The 21,918-nt window shown below is 44.0% G+C and overlaps 1 protein-coding gene across 2 annotated transcripts in view; it reads left to right on the forward strand.

Moving 5' to 3' along the window:
• myo1ea (myosin IEa) overlaps positions 1-21,918 on the forward strand; it is a 52,240-nt gene that overhangs the window by 21,962 nt on the left and 8,360 nt on the right. For both annotated transcript variants that reach the window (XM_010880538.4, XM_010880545.4), the window contains exons 2-19: positions 934-1,077; positions 2,460-2,549; positions 2,987-3,081; positions 8,469-8,556; positions 10,420-10,509; positions 11,326-11,457; positions 11,910-12,044; positions 12,283-12,415; positions 13,663-13,859; positions 13,955-14,035; positions 14,996-15,082; positions 15,206-15,292; positions 16,351-16,518; positions 17,098-17,183; positions 18,621-18,702; positions 19,075-19,181; positions 20,290-20,388; positions 21,042-21,186. In XM_010880538.4, coding sequence (XP_010878840.1) covers positions 934-1,077; positions 2,460-2,549; positions 2,987-3,081; positions 8,469-8,556; positions 10,420-10,509; positions 11,326-11,457; positions 11,910-12,044; positions 12,283-12,415; positions 13,663-13,859; positions 13,955-14,035; positions 14,996-15,082; positions 15,206-15,292; positions 16,351-16,518; positions 17,098-17,183; positions 18,621-18,702; positions 19,075-19,181; positions 20,290-20,388; positions 21,042-21,186 — 2,046 coding nt within the window. The remainder of the gene's footprint in view (positions 1-933; positions 1,078-2,459; positions 2,550-2,986; positions 3,082-8,468; positions 8,557-10,419; positions 10,510-11,325; positions 11,458-11,909; positions 12,045-12,282; positions 12,416-13,662; positions 13,860-13,954; positions 14,036-14,995; positions 15,083-15,205; positions 15,293-16,350; positions 16,519-17,097; positions 17,184-18,620; positions 18,703-19,074; positions 19,182-20,289; positions 20,389-21,041; positions 21,187-21,918) is intronic.

Genomic DNA, 21,918 nt, shown 5'->3' on the forward strand with positions numbered 1-21,918 from the left:
CTAAAATAGCTAACAACACATTGAAGCACTTTTGGAAAGCCTGACCATGCACCTATTAAAAATAAAGAATGAGTTAAAAATGAGGCCCGGGAAAGTCCAAGTAAATTTCAGTTGTTTTTACATTTCTGCCTACTCCACTTACCAATTGATTAGTTCAGCTATAGGTAGGTGTACTGTTATGTATGTTTCTCCTGGTCAGGTCACACAGTCATGAATAACTCTTGTCCAAAGATATTATGCTCCCGTTTATAATTCATTTCAGGAAAGCGTCTATCTGATGGTACTGACAGAGGTGTTTTGTTCTGTGTTCCTGGGTCTGATGGTACTGACTGATGTGTTGTGTTCCATGTTCCTGGGTCTGATGGTACTGACTGAGGTGTTGTGTTCCATGTTCCTGGGTCTGATGGTACTGACTGATGTGTTGTGTTCTGTGTTCCTGGATCTGATGGTACTGACTGAGAGGTTGTGTTCTGTGTTGCTGGGTCTGATGGTACTGACTGAGAGGTTGTGTTCTGTGTTGCTGGGTCTGATGGTACTGACTGAGAGGTTGTGTTCTGTGTTGCTGGGTCTGATGGTACTAACTGAGGTGTGTTCTGTGTTCCTGGGTCTGATGGTTCTGACTGATGTGTTGTGTTCTGTGTTCCTGGGTCTGATGGTTCTGACTGATGTGTTGTGTTCTGTGTTCCTGAGTCTGATGGTACTGACTGGGGTGTTGTGTTCTTTGTTCCTGGGTCTGATGGTACTGGCTGATTTGTTGTGTTCTGTGTTGCTGGGTCTGATGGTTCTGACTGATGTGTTGTGTTCTATGTTCTTGGGTCTGATGGTACTGACTGATGTGTTGTGTTCTTGGGTCTGATGGTAATGACTGATGTGTTGGGTTCCATGTTCCTGGGTCTGATGGTACTGACTGAGATGTTGTGTTCTGTGTTCTAGGGGAGCCGGGGCCATTACCGGTACCACTGGCAGAGCCACAATGTCAAGCAGAGTGGAGTGGACGACATGGTCCTCCTCTCCAAGATTAACGAGGACGCCATTGTAGACAACCTCAAGAAGAGATACATGGACGACTACATCTTTGTATCCTTCCCATTTACACACACCTTCGACCCGGATGAAGAACGGCTGACCCCTGAACCACTCCCGCTCTTCCCACTGTAGCTGAGTGATCATTCACAGTTCTGTAGTACAGTGTTTCCCAATCCTGGTCCTGGGGACCCAAAGGGGTACATGTTTTTATTTTTGCCCTAGAACTCACTCACCTGTTTCAAATATTTCCCTACCATTTACACACTTGATTGACCTAATCAACCTGTCATTAAGTCTTTCATTTGAATCAGGTGTGTGAGTGCTAGGGCAAAAACCAAAACCTGCACCCCTTTGGGTCCCCAGGACCAGGATTGGGAAACACTGCTGTAGTAATTCAGTTTAATCCTGTACAGTATGGTTCGAGGCTTGTTGACTTCCACCCTGCACTGCCACAGGCCGAGGAAGGCCATGTGGATATCTGGATGCCTTACCTTAATTTCCTACCTGCTTCCTTGTCCCCCAGGCTGGGATGGGTCATTTTCACAGGTTTACACTGGTTTGATTTTAGCATGAGGTTATATAGAAAGCCAGTGTGGGCTTGCTGAGAAATCTTGCCTACTGCATAAAAGCAGTGAAGCTACTTTTCCACAATTGTAATGGTTTTGATTTAATTAGTGTTGTATATTCAGAGGCAGTCCTTAAAATGCCTGAACCTATGATTCCCCAAAAAGACTAGCTAGATTATTCTCAGATATAGACATAAAAGATATTGAGATGTTTAGTTCAAGTGCCCATATAATGTAACAAAGTAGAGTTGACATTTTGGGGTTTCTGAATTACCCTATTGATGGAAGATGTTGGAAGTTCTCAAAGGAGCTCATTACTTAAAACCCTCATCTGTGTTCAAGCAGTTTTAAGGATTATAGAGTTGATCGGATGCTGGCTGTTCTAGACAGAGTCTTGAAACTCTGAGTCAATCCTCTGATTGTGGTCAGAAAATAGCAACAACACCCAAGTGTTTCAGCCAGCGTCGAACCAGGGCTGGGGTCACTGTAGGGCTCAATACCAGCTTTATGCGCCCGAAGCAGCTTTGGGCTGCGGGGCCAGAACCTCACATCTCTACACTGCAGGGCTGTTCACTCCGATGTGTGAACACTGTGTCTTCACAAGGCATGTGCCTAATCACCAAACACCCCAGAGTTACCACACAGACTCCCGTGGCACTGACGTCATGGGCCCAATGACCGTTAGCTCATTTTTCTTCATCCACCCCAAGAGGGACTACGTCGCTAAATATTTTGAAGATATGTTAATTACTTGAGAGCTCTGGGATTTCTTAGCGTTGTTTTTCCATGAATTGTGAGTCACTGGGAGCAGAATGGTTGACTGTTCCATGTGTCATTATCATCCCCCTTAACCCATAACCTCTACAGACTTACATTGGTCCAGTCCTGATCTCTGTCAACCCATTCAAACAGATGCCGTACTTTGGAGACAAGGAAGTAGAGCTGTATCAGGGTGCGGTGAGTAAGCACTCATCTTTAGACCGGATTACCACTAGAGGAACCAGATTTTTCTGTTTTGGTTCAAATTAAACTCTGTTATTAATCTATTCAGCTTGTATCCTAATTGCCCAATAGATCCTATCTGGTCAGAACAAAGGGTTTAAAATTGAGTTAGGTGTGGTTCAGATCTTGTAGAACCTTCCCTTATCCATTTGCAAGGCCTGGCTATTCACGACAGCATGTCTCGGAAATCAAATGTTAACTCTTAATGTTTGATAAAAACTGTTTGCCCAGAGACTTTCTACATTACTTCATTAAATAAAATACTCTTAATTCTTGATCCAACTGCAACTTTTCTTTACAGTCAGTTCTTCACTTAGGACCAAGAAAATGGAACCACCCAGTGGCATATACATGGAGATATTATTTGATCATGAGTTCTATTGAACCAACAGGCCCAGTATGAGAATCCACCTCACATCTACGCCCTGGCAGACAACATGTACCGAAACATGATGATTGACCGTGAGAACCAGTGTGTCATTATCAGGTGAGTCTGCTAATAATTTTTTTTTACTTTTACATCTGCTTCTTTTCTAAGTGACATTGCTTGGGTGTCATCTGCTACTGTGAAATGATATTAAAAATTAATACTTCCAGTGGCCCTCTTGACCGTATTCCAACATCACTGTTTAAAAAAAAAATGCTCAGCCACTCTCATTGATTTTATTACTCATTTGTTCAACAAGTCCCTACACACTGGGCAGGTACTGTCACTATTCAACATGGCAGCCATCTCCTCCTTCCTCTAGAAACCATCCCTTGACCCAGACCTCCTTTCAAACTGCAGGCCTATTTCTAAACTTCTATTCTTATCTCAAGTCCTAGAGAAGATTGTAGCAACTCAACTCCACTCACATCTCACTGCTAACCAGCTTCATGAAGTTTTCCAGTCTGGCTTCAGGCCAATGCATAGTACTGAGACAACATTAGTGAAGGTTGTCAATGATATGCTCATGGCTGCAGAAACAGGCCATTCTGATTCTTCTGGACCTCAGAGCTGCTTTTGACACAGTAGGTCATACCATTCTACTCCAGCGCCTAAGAGAGCACATTGCCATCTCTGGGCCTGCCTTAAACTGGTTCACGTTTTACCTCTCTAACCACAAGCAGTCTGTCAGTGGGGCAAGATCAGAGTTCACATTAACCTGTGGTGTCCCTCAAGGGTCCGTGCTAGGACCTATTCTCTTCCTATACATGTTCCCAGTTGGCCAGATCTTTAGATATCATAGTGTTCAATTCCACTGCTACGCTGATGACACACAGTGCATCACCTCTTACAGCATCAGCCCCACCTTTGACAGCCACATCACTCCCCTCAGATATCACCAACCTGGGTGTGATATTTGACCCTACTCAAGGCTCACATTAGACAAGTCTGTAAAACATCATGTTTCACCTTAAGATCATCTCCCGCCTAAGACCTTCTCTCACCATCTCTGAAGCAGAAAAGCTTATCCATTCATTTGTTTTCTCCAGAATGGATTATGGGAACGCAGTACCAGGGGGCCTGCCAGCAAATTCAATCCATAAAATACAGCTCATCCAAAACAGTGCTGCAAGGATCCTGAGACAATCAAATAAATCTGCCCACATCACACCTCTCATTGCTGACTTTAACTGGCATCCTGTCCCTCAAAGAATTAACTTTAAAATGATCCTTTTAGTCTATAAAGCTATCAAAGGCTTGGGACCTGTCTACCTACCTGACCTGCTCTCCCTCTATGAACCTCCACACCCTCTACGGTCCAGCAGCACCAATCTGCTCAATGAACCAAGAATCCACACCTTTTCCTACATTGGACCTGACCTCTGGAACTCCCTTCCCGACAGCCTCAGGGCTTCACAGTGTAATGATGCCCGACGGAGGCAGGTCTTGTGGTTCCAGTTGTGATGTGTAGTCAGTGGTACAGGCTTTGGTCAAACACAGAATGGCAGAAATACAGGCTGAAGTATACAAGGTTCTCAAAAACATGGGCAGCACAAGGTTATTACGCAGAAGGACTGACAAATCAACTTGGAAAGAAATAGCTAGGAACGAAAGGCTCAGTAATGTCAAATCATACAAACAATAATCAGAAGGCTGGGAGGGAATTACCTAAATAGTGGGAGAGAACAAAGCAACAGATAAGTGACACAGGTGCTCAATATTCTGGTGATTGCGAGGCGGGAAGAGTGCTGCGTTCAGGTGGAGTGGAAGGTTGAGGTCCGGGAGGTACGCTGGTTCCAGATGAGGTGTGACGTGAACCGGGCACGGACTTGTTCATGTCACCCTCCCTACACACATACAGTCATGGGGTTTAAAGTAGGCCTTAAGACACACCTTCATCAGCTGGCCTGCCCTTCCCCTTTAATCACAATATACTGCACATTATTATATAATAATACGTATTATTATTATAGTTTACTATGGCATCACAGTTAGCATTATAGTTTAATGTAAATATTCTTTCTCATTTTTATCTGATAGTTCTTTTATTTATTTAATATTATTATTTTCTTTTTCATGTACTTTGAGATTATTCCTCAATAATGAAAAGCTCTTAGCAAATGCAATAAATGATGATTATTATAACCTCTCCCTTTCAGGAGGTACAGAGAGAGAGGATTGTTATCTCTATGGCTGGTTGACAGCGTGACAGGCACCAATGGAAAGTGATGTTATAGGTGATAATAGTTGGGAACAAGAGAACAAGCAGACCCAACCAGTTCCTCCACCTCACAGCTGCTGACAGTGACCTGCTCTGTCTGGGTTTTTCCATCAGTCTTAATCCACTTCTTCTAATGTCACAGCCTGCTGGGAAAGGCAGAAAAGGAACAACTGCCTGAAAATCTAAATATATGACCTACAGGCTCTTTTCTTGTGGCAGCTGCTTGGAAAATGTTTAGCTACATTCAGGACATGGAATGAAAACAAAACACAACGTCTATTTACATTAGTGTCCAGCTTCCACAAAACAGGAAGTGCATGTGCTGGGTCCTTTCTGGTCCTTCCATTTTCACTGTACTTATTGGGGGGGTGGGACTTCTCTGCAGACACTGCTGTTGTTTGGGTTTCTGAGTGGATGAGTAAGGATTTCTGTGTATTACATTTGGAGTGACAGTGAATAAACAAGACTGTTGGTCTGAAAACATAATGGATTCTTTGGCCATGCCCCTAATAAAGCTTCCTCATAAGACCACTCCGCTGAAGATGATAGAAGTATGACCGAGCCAGATATTAACTCATTCATATACAGCAGTGGTCAGTTGGGAAATGTATTTGGCCTCAGCCCTGGATTCTTGGAAGCTGGTAGTAGTCCAGAGGTCATTCTCCACTGCTGAGCCAGTGGGGAGCATTACTGTGTAAAGGTTCCCATGGGAGGCTGTGCCAAGGGAAAAGTGTAGTCTCATGGTGGGGGCTTTATCCTGTAGGCCGGTCACCTGGGGCGCAGGGCCCCGGTGGGTACTGTAGTGCTTGCCTCATGTCGAATGGCCCCTGGTTCAGCACTTTCTCTCCGTTGTTTAGACAGCCAACAGCTGCCAGTACAGTTTCCCACATAAAAGGAATGGAAGTGGATTTGTGATGGACCAGATCAGCAAACAAAGCCCTCCATGAAATTGCTGTCCAGGCAGTGTGGTCAGCACTGCACTGTATTGGACCTCTTCCTTTCCTACTTATTAAAAAACAGTGTAATTCAACATGAGTCATCTGATGTGGTGAAGTGGTCTTGACTGTGCTTTCTGTCTATATCAAACTTCAGCAATGTTTTTTTGGTGAGGGAGATTACGCAGAATATTATTATAGAGAAGTACAAACAAACTCCCACGGACCAATTAAAACACACATGATACCATATGAAATATGTCTGAGCTCGTACTGCTTTTACAACCACTAACGCTGCAGCATTTCAGATCACTTAGCACTTTTGTATTATGCACAGTTTTATTGCTAATTTCAACCAGGCTTTTGCCCGGTGAGTGTAAAGTTCTACCCCCAAAAACTGTGGCCTGAAATTCAGAGTGGAATGAAACACTAATATTTATGTGAAATTACCGTATCTATATAGAAATGGTCATTTCTCCTCTCTCCCTCTCATGAGAATTTCATCTATGAGTGTAGTTCTGTAAAGGAGTGTCCTTTCTCCCCATTGATATGCAAGGGCATATCAATGAAATAATGACCCAATACCAATCATGGAAGGACATGGGAAACAATGAAGTAATTTATTTGTCATTGTTAACATATGGATGCTTAAGGAGGAAATGAATCTCTCTGTCCTTGTTTGGTCAATAAATCAGGAAGTCCGTTATGTGTTATGCGTCCGAGTGCTGAACAAGAACAATAGGGCACACCCCTAAATAAGGGTCAAAATAGGATGTGAGTCAAACACTTGCCCTCTGCCTCATTGCCATTCCATGCGTAAGCAACATGAGCAATCACATTTAGACTACATCAATTGTCCTGAGTACAAATTGAATTACATAATATGTATTTTTGTCTATACGCACTATTTAACAAGAAATCCTTGCTGGGCCAGAGGAATTCAGTGAAGCTTAACATACAAACACGTAGCATGTTGGCCTCCTGTCCTGGAAGATACTGAATGTTGTTTAACTGGTAACTAACATGGCGCTCCCCATTGAACAAAGGCAGTGGCTGGTGATAGTCATCTTGCAATTAGAAAATAGTTGTTGAAATATAGACCTAGAGATAAATTTCTTGCAATATGTTATTTTGTGCTCTATTTTAGGGGCAGCTGAGTTTATGCAAAACTGATAACATGCAGTTATTGGTGAGAATATAAATACAATATATAATCTGATAAAATCTTTAGTTAACTTTGTCAACACTGTTTGTTTTATATCATAAAATTCAATACTTCATTCTGAAAACCCAGATAATCTAAAGAGATTAATGTTTACTTGGCCATAACCCGGTTACCAATCACTCATTTTAGATTGTTTGCATGAATACATACATACATATATTTATATATTTGAAAAACATTTGTTAGTACTGGATTAAAGCGCTGACAAAAGCCTACAAAAGCATATATAGCATTAACTGTGACACCATTGTGTATGACCCTGGCAAATGAAAGGTCTGGTGGAAAAATCGAAATAGAAGTTGAGGAAAGAGAAGAAATTGGGCAAACATGACAAATCAGGACTGGTGTTATTAGCTTTGCCCCTTCAAGACTTTTTCCACTAGGGGGATGTTAACTGGTAAGCAAAGTCTGATTTTGGAGAGCCAAGTTTAGACAGGAAGTGGAGGCCCTATGGATGGGAAGTCAAGAAATAGCATTTCACCTGGTTATTCAGGAAGTTTGAAAAAAGTAGACAGTCGCTTTGAAGAGTTTGGCTTGGTTGGGAGAATAAGTAGAACATAATCTTGACAGCCATTCAAACATCTGCTCTTACAATGCACACTGAGGTGATAAGGAAAAATAACCCTTTCAACTCTCTGCCACCTTCCTGCTTGGGGATAACAAGAGACAATAAGGGAGCATTTTGATAAACCTCCACTGACCCTCTTAAAACTAGGCTTAGAGAAGATTCCTATGGAGTATGATTTAACATGCTGTTGTCTGGCACCCAAAATCTGTAACAAGCTTTTTCAGCTTACCAGTTCAGTTGAATTTTCACTGTGAAAAACTTTTATTGTCATAAATGTATTTATTTTAAGAATTGTGTTTCCAAGTGTGCTGAGAGGGATGTCCTCCGGAATAACAAGACAAGCCAAGCAGAGCAATTATAGGATCTGGTCCCAGAAAACCTGTAACTGCAAATTGATATATTGGGCAACAGTGTGGGCATCCTTGACCTGTATATTGTGTTTCAAGGGGCTCCCATGTTCTATGGACTATTCTGACCTGACTCTACTCTGTGTTACAGTGGAGAGAGTGGTGCAGGGAAAACAGTGGCAGCCAAGTACATAATGAGCTACATCTCCAGAGTGTCCGGAGGAGGGCCTAGAGTACAGGTGAGTCCGGAATAGCAATTCCCTCTGTGAAACACAGTTTGCTTACATTTGGTTCTGAAAACTTAGACAATTGCACATCTACTGCTACCATTATGTACCACATGTCAATGGCAGTGTGACCTGTTGTATCATATGACATCATTATGACCTGATGCATTTTCCTGTCCTAATCTTTTCTCTATGTACCACCCGAACCACCACCAGCCATCCCTCCCTCTCTCCCTCCAATCTCCCATTATCATTATCTGTCCAGCCCAGCCCGCACCCCCCCTCCCCCCCCCCCCTCCCCCGTACCCTCCTCCCCAAACCCCCAGCGGCCATCTGGATGCCACACTGATCGACAGATGTCCTGGCCCCAAGCCTCTCTCTCCACCAGCCTCCCTAGTATAACCCTAGTATTACTGAGACACTTTAAAGGCGCTTGGGATTTTCAGTCAGTGGGAATATACAATAAGCTGAATCACAAGATGGCATGGCAGTCATTTTTCTGAGAAGTATAGTGCCTTTCCACCCTTATTATACTGAAATGAAAGGTTTCAAGTTCAAAGCTAATGTTAGCTGTCATCCGCTCAGAGTCGTCTGATGTTTATGAGCATTTCTGTGTATTTCTTTAAGTATTTAGAAAAACTAAAATAATTTCTTTACAAGGCCAAGTCTTGTGTGCTATTCAACTTTTGTGCAACACTTTTAAGATACTGAAAAGGTGCTTTAACAGGGAAAAATGGGAAACATATGTGTATGTAGAAATCATCCGTTTGTGGTCTTTGTAGTATTTGACCAAAATTGCCCTTTCTGTTGAATTTAAAACCCTCCCTCAAGACCCGTCTTTCCCCCATTTAGTTTTGTCACTATGATGTCCCAAAAGTCTCATTTACATGGTCTCCCCCAACTGCTGTTTACATGTGGTATTACATTATTACATGCTGTGTGTGTGTTTGTGAGTGTATGTCTGTGTGAATGCATGCCCTTGTGTTTTGTTCCATACAGTAGTGGCTTGGGAACACAACATGTCTGATCATCAAAGTCTGCCATAATTGTTATATATATATAGCTCATATATCATACTTGGCATCATGTTCATTTGTGATGTCCATAGTAATTACTTTGGGTGCTGAGCTGTGACTGACATCAGTGAGCCTTGTGATTCAACACTGAAATGTAATGTTTACTGTAAGCCGTCTGTATAGACCACGACAGGACTTTTTCCTCTCTGTCCTTGTTTGGCTCTCTTTCAGTTCACAACTATGTCTACACATCCACAACGTTCACCTGACTGAACAGTCTCCCCCTCCGATTATTATCACCCTGTGTCAGTTTCTGACTAGTAGATGCAAAGCAGATCACTATGTCCCTCAGCCATGCAAATAGATGTGCATGATAGACCCATTTACCCTTTACCAGAGAAGGTTGTGTCTTAAAAGGTGGATTTTACAGTGCAATGTGATTAGTTGCATAAATATTTAAGGTTTAACTGAGCCCTGGGGCAAGCGCTAAAAGGTGTTAAACTTGAACTGCTATGCCACTAATGTTTTTCTTCTTGATGGAGGACAATAGCTGAGGGACGCAAAAGGATTCCATGAAATGCTATCACTCCACTTCAGCGTAAAATAATAGAGGGCTCGAATAGTTCTGATTTAAAACGTATGGGCTTCTGATATGCAGATGGCTCATGGGAAAGATAATGTGCTCCAGACGCTGTGAGAGCGGAGCGATGATGGAAATTTCCAGAGACGGTACATGTTGACCTGCCAGCTGGGGTGTGGATAACTGCGGAGTGTAGTAGTGTCTCCTTACCCACTGTCTCTGTACCTACGTACCTGTCAGTCACTAAAACAAGCCTACTGTCTGTCTGCTTCCTCACAGCATGTTAAAGACATCATCCTCCAGTCCAACCCCCTCCTGGAGGCCTTCGGGAATGCCAAGACAGTGAGGAACAACAACTCCAGCAGATTTGTACGGGTCCCAAAGTCTTTTTGAATCTCCTTTTTTATTAGTGGAATGGGGATGACTAACAGCATATGATTGGCACATTTTTCTGGCTCAACTTGAAACTGCTTCACAGTCGTTTCCGAAACTAAAGCAAAAACACTAGGAACTCCAGTGAAAATACAGAAAAGAAAAAAGAGAGATAGTGAATTACCGTGTATTTCTTTCTTTATATGCTGTGTTGCTGCCTTCTCCCATCTCGACTTGGCTGGGGCTACTAACTTCAAGTGTGGCCTGGTTAACCAGGGCTGTGGAATGCACATAGAAAGACATACTATACTTTAAGCTTAGAAAGAGGTTTAAATGCAGACTGGTTTCCTGCAGGACCAGTTTACACACTCACACGCAGCAGTCACAGGAACTGAGTTGTAAAGATTGTAGTCAAGATGACAGGCTGGGCAGTATCATCTCTTGAGTTGTCTCTTTGTATGGTCTCTCTCCTTATTTGAAGTTCTGTGAACAAATAAGAGGTCTGACGTAAATGGCCTGAGAAGATGGCTATTAAGGAAGTCTACCTGTATGACTAGTGTCTCAGTGCACTCTGGGGCTTTAGACTGGGAATGGAATTGACATTACAGATGACAGGCCTGGCTGGAGAAAAGAGAGCAAGAAAGAGAGAAAAAAGAAGGGGTCAAGCCTCAGTACATACACATACACCAGCAGGCTGCAGGTGTGCACTGAGTACAACCGTGCCATGACTGTTAGTTCCCATTCTGAGGGCTCTGGGTTTCAGCTTAAGGGCGGCCTGCTCTGATACTGAAGTGCCATGCTTTCTTCCTTTAGGGGAAATACTTTGAGATCCAGTTCAGCTCCGGCGGCGAGCCAGATGGAGGGAAAATCTCCAATTTCCTGCTGGAGAAATCACGCGTTGTCATGAGGAATCCTGGCGAGAGGAGCTTCCATATATTTTATCAGGTGAGGTATTCCGGTAACATGCCGTGTTTACATTGTTTCACTGTTAAATAACAATGTTTATGTGTATTGAGTTACTCTGGAAATTTAGGACAACTGTGAACAGTGACTAGTGCCATTTGGTTGCCGAAAGCAGTTTGATTTGTTTTTACTTCTTCCTGCCTCAGGCCTCTGGTACAGAGACAGTCAAATTCACATAACATGAATTCCTTTACAAATAAAAGTAGAATAAAGCTAATAACGCTAAACTGTGTGTAATACGTCCGGTGCTGATCACAAATCTAAATGTGTGAAGGGCGCAAATGTCTAAACGTTTTGAAATAAAAGAAAAGCAGAGGTAATGTCACAGGTTGAGAGCTCCTGTAGGTTTGTGTGTCTGGAACAAATGCACTGGGTCTTCCTTCCTCTTACCTGACAGAAGTGTAATCATGTGACACTGACATCTGTGTGTGTAGTTGATAGAGGGAGCTAGTGGAGAACAGAAGAGCAGCCTGGGAATCACAAGCCTAGATTATTACAACTATCTCAATCAGTCCGGGTCCTACAAAGTGGATGACATCAATGACAAAAGCGATTTCCAGGAAACTACGGTATGTTTATTTGCTGTCTTTCCATTGTTATGGTTCAAGTTTTACTTGTTCTTATCATATTGCTGGTCACTCTTCCACTGTCCTCTGTGGTTTCTGTTTTGCACCCTGGACTCCACCTGTTTTTGTTCAGCAGTGAAACCATGACAGGAGTAATGAGAGGACGTGGTTTAGATACCACAGCTGTGAGTAAACACCCGTCAGCCCTGGGTTCATGTCTCCTGTCTTTCTCCTCTATCAGCATGCCATGGATGTGATTGGCATCTCAGGGGAAGATCGCGGCATGGTGCTGCAGATCGTGGCTGGAGTCCTGCACCTTGGGAACATCAACTTCAGGGAGGCGGGGAACTATGCTGCAGTTGAGAGTGAGGAGTGTAAGTACATTTCCTGGTTACTTTGTTTTTGTAGTATAGGGATAGGTAGACGGGTTAAATGGAGTTGTTGGGGATAAAGAGTTCTGGTTAAAAGGCAGTTAGACATTTTCTGTTTTTCTCCAGACTGCAGACACTGTCCTCAGCTACCCTTTATAGGATAGTTAGGCTAGGGAACAGAGTTGTGTTACTCCCCAAAGCTCCATTGTGTTAATGCAGGGCTGAGGCCAAGTGCCAGGCCATGCTGAATTACCCCAGAAAATAAAACAACGTTGTCAAGGTCAGGACATATTACATCACAGACTAAAATTACACTGAGAAATGCACCCGCTTTCTGTTCTGGTCCCCCTCCCCCCTCGGTTCCCGCCTCTCGGCCACACATCCAGGCTAAATAATGCAGCGTAGCTGCGCTGGTTAGCAGAGGTACAAAGCACTGTTTTGTAGTTGGATGTAGCAGAAGACCAGCACTCCATAACCCCCCCCCCCCCCCCCCCCCCCCGGCTCACTTCCTGTCTGACTGCAATGTGTTTCACATATCAAGACCTCTTGTGCCCCATATAAAAGCACACTAACTAAAGTCCACATAAACATCTGCTCACACTCAGCCAAACAAATCCCTTCCTCAGATCCACTACAAGGACTCCCTGGAACTGCATGTTTGAAGTTATTCTGGGTGTAGATGAACTGAAGGAATGTCATTGATATTGTTCCTATCCTCTGGGCTGGCTACAGTGGAGGTCACTGCGCCATCCTGAGGACAGACTTCTCCTGGGCTGTTGAGTGCAGTGGGTCAAACCCTCATTTCCCATTTGGGGACTATTTGATCCATCTGATGCATACTCAGACCAGACAGACAGACACAGACGCTGAGAGCAGTTTCCTTCTCGGGGAAGTGACTCAATGTAATGAGGCTGGGAGGGGCTCTCAGGAGACAGTGGGAACGCCAAGTTAGCCCTAATGGCCTTCAGCATGCTCAGAGCTCAGCTAGGGGAACACAGTTGTTGTGGCTACGGCGTGGAGGGAGAGAGGGAGCGTGGAGGGAGGGAGTAAGGAGCGTGGAGGGAGGGAGTAAGGAGCGTGGAGGGAGGGAGGGAGCAATGAGTCATCACCAGACTTGAGTGTAATCTGTTTTATTACATAACCCTTTGTTGTTTTTCTCTATGTGACATCTTCAGAATGTACCTGTGTTTTGTTTCACAAGTAGGATACACGTCTCTTACTTTCTCCCTTTGTCCATTCTCTCTCTGCAGTCCTTGCCTTCCCCGCGTTCCTGCTGGGTATTGACCAGATGCGGCTGAAGGACAAGCTGACCAGTAGGAAGATGGACAGCAAGTGGGGCAGTTCCATGGAGTCCATTGACGTGACGCTGAATGTGGAGCAGGCATGTTACACCCGTGATGCCCTGTCCAAGGCCCTGCACTCACGAGTCTTTGACTTCTTAGTGGAGGTATGAACTTCTCCATGACCGGTAGACCTTTAGAAACACACTTGGTACTGTCCCATCCTAAATGACCAAATGTAACAACATTGTTTTCATTTCAGTCCATCAACAAAGCCATTGTGAAGGTTCATCAGGAGTTAAATATTGGTGTCTTGGATATCTATGGATTTGAAATATTCCAAGTAAGTATTTTCTGTCAGTTTGCCCTCTGTGTTTTGTGATTAACATATGGAAACCATAACATGAGTCTGTTACAGGCTAGTCACTCAATAATGAGAGTAGACTTTGCTCAAAAACATAGCTTAAAGAGAGAGGATCAGACTGATTTTATTAAGTGTCTGGATTATGTCCCATCACTTGATTGGAACATCAGTTTTAATGGACCATTGTAATCTGATTAGCTGCATTATTCAGGCTCTCACTAATGCCCCTGAAATAAGATTGGCCTTGATTAATTACTTAAAGGGGACCTACCATCGCTACAGTGTAAAGCATGATCTGTTTGTCGTTTGACGTTAGGTTGTGTGTTTAATAAATCTTTTTCACCTGGTTTGATGGAGTGTCACCTGGTTTGATGGAGTGTCACCTGGTTTGATGGAGTGTGCTCCAGTTTGTCTGTCCACAGTCCTTATGTTTATAAACAGGACTGTTATTAATGGGTGTCCTGTGTTAGTGGTGAGAGGGGTTTCTTTAAGAACACATACAGAAGTCTCAGGTCATACATCCATTGTGGTGTAATAGTGATGTGAATATGGTTTCCTCCAGCCATGCCAGGCTGTGTACGCAATAACCTCAGTTCATTAACAAAGCCCACTTGGGACATCCCGAGGATATCCCAAGTTTTCTACAACCATATGGATGACTTAGAGGAGAATTTCACTCTTCACTCTTACTCGTACAGTTTGATGTTAGATGGTAACTAACCTTGAATGTAATCTATGGGTCAAGAGAAACTGTCATCAATGGTTACCTTTTCTTCAAACAGCCATTACAAACTTCAAAGTTGGATTGCAGTTTATCTTAGCCCACACACTACTTTCAGGGCGAGGAACCTTCTAAGTATAACATAGCAAAATGATCTGTTAACTCTCACAGCCTCTCTGACAATCATAGTTGCTGATGTATAATCTCTTTCTGTGTAGAAAAACGGCTTTGAGCAGTTCTGCATCAATTTTGTGAATGAAAAATTGCAGCAGATCTTCATTGAGTTGACTCTTAAAGCGGAGCAGGTAATGTTCCAAGTTTTCATTAAGTTTCATCACAGCTTCTCCTCCACAGTAGCTCCTATACCTGTGTTTTAGTAAATAATTATTATTTGAACAGTCTTGCTCCTTCCCTCTCTTTCTCGCTAGGAGGAGTATGTACAAGAAGGCATCCGATGGACTCCCATTGAATACTTCAACAACAAGATTGTCTGTGATCTCATTGAGAGCAAACTGGTAGGCCTTGATGTCAAACACACAGTGAACAGGAAACAGTTGTGCGACTACTACCAGTGGCTCTGTCTGTTGTTGTTCATGCAGACGTTACACTCCGAATGAGAGCAAACACTGTGAGGTAAATTGTGTTACAGCAGGGCCACACAAGACTCCCCTCGCATGACCAGCAGTGTAAACTTCCCTAAACGTGCCGACATGCTTCTTAATTTGATTCATCTGTCCTGCTGAGAGGCTTAATCCAGTCAATCCACAACAAGGGTCGGCCCTCAAACCAGCTGAGATCTGAGACAGCCAAGCAGGGATTCTGTGTCACCCTCTGACTGTTTGAAGACCAGGCCCAGTTGGCTAAGTGTGTGACTGTGGGGACTTTACAAGCGCTGCCTTTTCTTTAGTGACAGAAATCTGTGTTTGTTCTCTCTGTGTATGTTTGCCACAACCCAAGAGCTAAAGACACAGTCGCTTCTGTCCCCAATGAAGGCCACTGGCTGCCATGTCCATGGACAATGTTTACAACCAGATAAGGCAGCAGTTGTGTGTGTTTCTGTGTGTGTGTGTTGTAATGATGTCATTGGGTGTGCGGGTGTGTGATGCTCATGGAGGCAATATGGTAGCCAATTTTGATTTAAGGCTGCTATGACTAGAGCTAGCATAGAACGCAAATGAAGAACCAGGGGTTCCCTGTGGGTTCTCCTTAGAGCCTTCCTTTTCGCAGTCCTATGTCGGATACACTTTTGACCCAAGAAAATGTTGCTTTTGAAGCTTATTTACTGCAGTTCCTCGTAGTAAAAATCTTTTAGGTAGACTATTAAAAATAATAATAACACTATACAGTAATTATAACAACGGTAATATACCAGATCATCCCAAATGTAATTCTGCTACCTATTCTTTTCACAATAATTATTATTTGAATCCACAACTTAGTTATATATATTGAAAGCAGCTGCGTTTGGTCTACTCAGTTCATTGACTTCCATTGAGGAAGTCATAGTTTGGTCTCTATTCAAATGTGGTGGCTGAGGTCATTCTCTGTGCTCGTCTCCTGGTCGTTCTCCCAGAACCCCCCTGGCATCATGAGCATCCTGGATGATGTGTGTGCCACCATGCATGCGGTGGGGGAGGGGGCCGACCAGACCCTCCTGCAGAAGCTGAGGGTGGCCATCAACTCCCATGAACACTTCAACAGCTGGAACCAAGGCTTCATCATCCACCACTACGCCGGCAAGGTCCGTCTCTTGCCTCCCTCATCTCTCTATCCGTGTCTCTTCGCCAGGTTTTTCTAATTCTGTCTTTTCCACTATTGTGCTATCGTCTTACATTATCCCTTTTTCTGTTTTCCATTTTCTTTCATTGTCTTCATCCATTTCTCTGCCTCGGTCATTATCAGGGTCTGTGCTGTGTTTGTCCCTTTCACTGCTCCAGATGTGGGTCTGAGCCTGGTACAACACGTGCCACAGGCTTAATGAGCCATGTCATGAGGGCTAGGAGGGGTCTCAAGTCATCATGGCCTAGAACATTCTTACAGTACCACCCTAAAGCGTTGTGGCAATAGTGAAAATAAATGCCCACTTTGGGTATAAAGTTGTAGTTAGGAGACAAGCTTAACAATGTAACATTAATTGGTGGTCTTGCAGAGAACCTGTCATCCATTAGTTCTCTTTTGTCGATTAACGATTTCTCGTAGATCCAAGCGTTCTGTCTGTTCATTTGGATTAGACACCTGGACTGAGCTGAGGGGGCTAACTGCTATCTGAATGGAGACTGTGTGCTGTCATCATCTCTGACACCTGACGTCTCTCCTCCAGGTGTCCTATGACGCAGAGGGCTTCTGTGAAAGGAACCGTGACGTCCTCTTCAGTGACCTCATCGAGTTGATGCAAAGCAGCGAAATGTTAGTCACCCTTTATTTATGTTTGTCTCGGAGCCTAGGCCAGTCTGCCTGTTATTTCTGACCACTGTGTTAAGAGAACTCTTCTACTAAGACATGAATGAATAAAAACATGTGAAGGAGTCATTCAAATTGCTAGTACAACTGGAATCGCCAATACAACAGAAGTGCGGAGGGCTGGGGGGGCGCTCTTCCCTTTCTATGTCTGTCTGTCGCTCTGTAGGTCTGGGTTATAGAGGTCTGCTCAGGACTTGTCAAGTCTGGTGAGCATCTCACAGTCTCCCTAGGGAGCCACAGTGAAGAGTGGACTTCCCTGGCCGTCTTGTGCGTTCCTGGGCCTCCTTTCAACCTCCAGTGGCCATCTGTGCAAACAGCCCCCACTGTCTCGGCTACCCTCACTGCCCCGGGCCCTTTTGTGTGCAGGTTTTGTGGGGTCTTTGGTGGGGGGGGGGGGGGGGTCCCTCCAAGACCATATTCAGACACGTGCTCACATGCATATGTATATACATACACACACACGTACACACACACACACACACACACAGGACATGCAGACACAAATGTGTGGAGTGAAAGCATTCTCTTCTTATAGCACAGCAGGTCTGCTCAGAGAAGAAAGGGTCATTATGATCAGCAGGACATTGTTCGCTTGCTGTTGGTCCATCTGCACATACAAAGCCCACTGATCCTCCCTCATATCACCATCGTCTTGATTACACAGATGAAGACCAAACAAATACTCATGCAGTGAAAGGAGGTGCCTCTTATGTTCGCCCGCTTGCACATTTGTGTCCTTAAAGTCCCGATATTTGTTGAACTTGAGCATGTGTCAACAACAAAGAAATAATAATTTAGCAGCAGATTTTATGAACTTTGTCAGCTGTTATTTACAAGGAAGACTTATTTGAGGACTGCAAAATAAGCTCTTTGAGTCGTAAACGATAAACAGAGTGAGACCAGAACTGTTCCGAGGTTCTGGAATGCTGGCAACTATGTGCTACATTCTGACCCGCACACATCCATCATGATTTTAGTGACCATGTTATGAGTAAGGACAAACTGACTAATGCATGATTAAAAGGAATGAAAATACAGTCAATAACATATTTGCTGGTATAACTTTCCAGTCACGTTGCAATAAAATGGCAAATGTTCGATGATGTGAAAGTCCCATTTTGCCAGGAAAAGGGCTGAAAACCACAGTCATTTCAACTCCAGCTCAGTGCCCGGAAGCTATACAACAATGTGAGCTGAACCACTGGCGACCCACTCAGTGATTCCACAGACCAGAGTTCGCTGCTTCTGACAAAACTAAAGTTGAAAACATTCTTCTAGCCATTCAGTTCAAGCCACCCTCCATTAGCATGGACTACAGTGATCTTCATACACGTTGCCAGTGTTGGTCTTCATTCCTTATTATACACTTGTTGTAATCTACAGAGCTTTCATAAGGGCCCTGTTTCCAGAGAACCTCAATGCAGAGAAGAAGGGTCGGCCGACGACAGCGGGCAGCAAAATCAAGGTGTGTTGAACAGCTGAGACGTGTGTTCATAAGCCGTGCGTCAGTGACACCTGTGTCTGTAGGCCCCAAACCCACCTGTCCTCCTCCCGCTTTGCCAGGTGCAAAACCTGGAATTCACTCCAGTGTTGTTTCAGCGTTGTTTCAGTGTTGTTCTAGTGATGACACTGTGAATCAGGAACATGGCAGGTGTATCTCTGCTACTCATCAGTATTTTTCAAACACAGAAATACAACCTTCAGTGAGCCCTTACACCTTGATGTCAAAACAACGGCTCAACCACAAAATGTAGAGACAATTCATATACAGTGTATTTAACCTAAACTAGCACTGAATGCTTGATTTTCACCCTCTTCTTTTTCCTCATACGTTCAGAAACAAGCGAATGACCTGGTGCAGACACTGATGAAATGCACCCCTCACTACATCCGCTGCATCAAACCCAATGAGACCAAGAAGCCCAAAGACTGGGAGGAGAGCCGGTGAGTGTCTCTGAGGGACAGTCATAACCACTGTAGTTGTACGCTGAAATGTCGAGGAAGTACGCTATCAACAGTCGATGAGGTCTGTTTGAATTTGGAGTGGTTATTGAGAAGGTTGTTACATTACTGACCCTGAGATCAGAGACGGGATTATGAACAGGTCTCTGCCCATACTTGCGCGCGGCAAACTCAATATTGTAGACCCCACTGGCCAGATTCTGAAATAATTGGGATGAATGACGCATAATGACAAGATGACACAGATTGGTCAGTGAGGGAGAGAGGGCATTGGGTCTCACTGGCATGACCAGGATGTGACCGTTACAAAGGTCCTTCTCCTCACAAGGACTCACATTGGCCTTGGGTCATCTTGATGGCTTCTCTGCCCCTCAGAAGTTTTTTTGTAAACAAATCTGGCAAGTATTAAGTGTTATTTTGTACACTGTCAAGATCTAAAATATGTATGAGCATTCGGTTGATCACACGGTGGCTCTAAAACAGGCACATGTTTGTATCTTTATCTGCTAAACAGGATTTTAACTAAACTTGGGTAAATGATTCTGGTTGTCATAGAGATCCAGGTGCATTATTCGTAGGGGCTGGTATGTTAACAGTTGCCTTGTAGGGTAATAAGGCCATTTTTTGCCACTTAAGTCCTTCCCTGTCTTTCTTTCCGGGCTTGGTACAACATGTACCGATGCAGGGTTCTGTATTGTTCTGGCCTTCCTGTTGTGAACAGCAGTGAGCTGGGCTCAGGATCAGGTTGGACGGCCTAATTAGCACCGGAATGGCTGTTTTCACAGGAAGTCTGGGTGAATTAATAGATGCTTTTAGTTCCTAACAGTATTCTTAGTTAGAAGCCATGACAGAAAAGAAATACTTCTATATACTTTACAAGGAATTATAGTAGCCCTACCATAGGTCATTGTACAGTATATAGGTGCAGTATGAAAAAGAATTGATCCATTTACATGCATTTATCTTCAGATACGTGTGCTGACAAATGAATGTGAAATCAGAGTTGGTTGAACCATTTGACCAAACTCCTTTGTACATCTCACCAGACACCTCCCAGACTTACCCTGTATTTCCATGTCTCTTCTTTCAGGGTGAAGCACCAGGTGGAGTACTTGGGCCTGAAGGAGAACATCCGAGTGAGGCGTGCTGGCTATGCCTACCGCAGAGTCTTCAGGAAATTCTTAAACAGGTAAGGCCCCTCCATCTCGAGAAAAGGGGAATTCAAAGAAATGTATGAATGAATGCTACACTTTAGGTGTATGACTCACTGCTATGAGACACCATCCGCCCAGCCCTCAGAATAAGGACAGAAGTTTGTAACCCCCCATCCCCAGCCAGCAGAGTAGGGCGTCTCTCTCTCTCTCTCTCTATCTCTCAGGGAAAGGATACGGTCGACATTTGCAGGCAATCAGGAAGTGCTCACTTTGCTAATGTTAGTGTTGGCAGGGTGGAGGGAGCAGACTGAATGCTGGGCCTGCTGATGATAACCACTGTTAAAGCGCACAGGATGAGCTCAGGGCTTCTGTTGTATGGGCATTACTTATACACGTATGAGAGTCATTGTGAAAAAACACTGCTGAGTTTAACGTTTGGTTCTTGTGTTGGGCAAGACTTGTGGTGAGTGTGTTTTCTCAAAACGTCCCAGGAATTTTTGCTGTGCCTTGAATGAAACAGGGCAGGGACAGCAATCAAATACTATTTTCTACCACTTAAGTCCCTTAATTCACAGATACAATCCAGAGGAAATAAGACAAAACAACTTGGATCTACACATTTTCTTTTTTTGGTAATGTACTCACTCCTGTCCGGTTTTTGTAATTGATTTTTCTCTCCATTGCTCAGGTATGCCATCCTGACTAAGGAATCATGGCCTACATGGCGTGGAGATGAGAAGCAAGGTGTTCTCCATCTCTTACGGGCAGTCAACATGGACCAAGACCAGTTCCAGCTCGGACGCACAAAGGTTTTCATTAAAGCTCCTGAATCGGTAAGACAACCTCTCTTCCTTATCTGCCCACATACAGTGAAAATGTACAGACTAGATTTAACGCTGGCCTGTTCCAGTAAAAATAACCATTCATGTAACCCTTTCCAGGAAACTGTACCACAAACCTGCTTTCTTCCAAAGAAAATACCACCTACCTAACTTCCTTCTAATAGGCTAGAACATAGCATAGAATTAGACCACTGGCAGGCTGCAGGATGCCATCGTATCAATGCCATGTGCGTTGGCATGGAGCTATTCTGCTTTACGGGGGAAAAAATCCATGACTGATTTTTTTGACCAAACACCATAAAAGGTATTAGTATGCAAGAGCATGTCAGTGTGTCTCTGATGGGGGACCAAGAGAGGGAGGGTCTGAGCCCAGCTCTGGTGCCCACGTCAGCGCTGTTGAGTCAACACTGCACTGGAACTCAAACACAAGGCTGTGGTCATGGAGGTGCTGGGAAGGTGTTTGCTTTCTCCACTGTAACTCCACCCCTTCTTCACCGCTCCAATGAAAGCTGTGCTTGTGGCTAGTCCTTGAGATCACAAATGGACACGGGAACATGAAGATACATCCCATACACACACAGTGTGTGTGTGCCTCAGTCCTGAATTAGGCCTTGTGTTCAGCCACCCTCCCTCCCCCAGATTGCCCTTCAGAGCCCATGTGACTGAGGTGTACTTGTGAAACACAAATATCACACAGGGGCTGACCCTACGCTCACCCGGCAG

This window comes from Esox lucius, chromosome 2 (assembly GCF_011004845.1).
Source record: "Esox lucius isolate fEsoLuc1 chromosome 2, fEsoLuc1.pri, whole genome shotgun sequence".
NCBI lineage: Eukaryota > Metazoa > Chordata > Actinopteri > Esociformes > Esocidae > Esox > Esox lucius.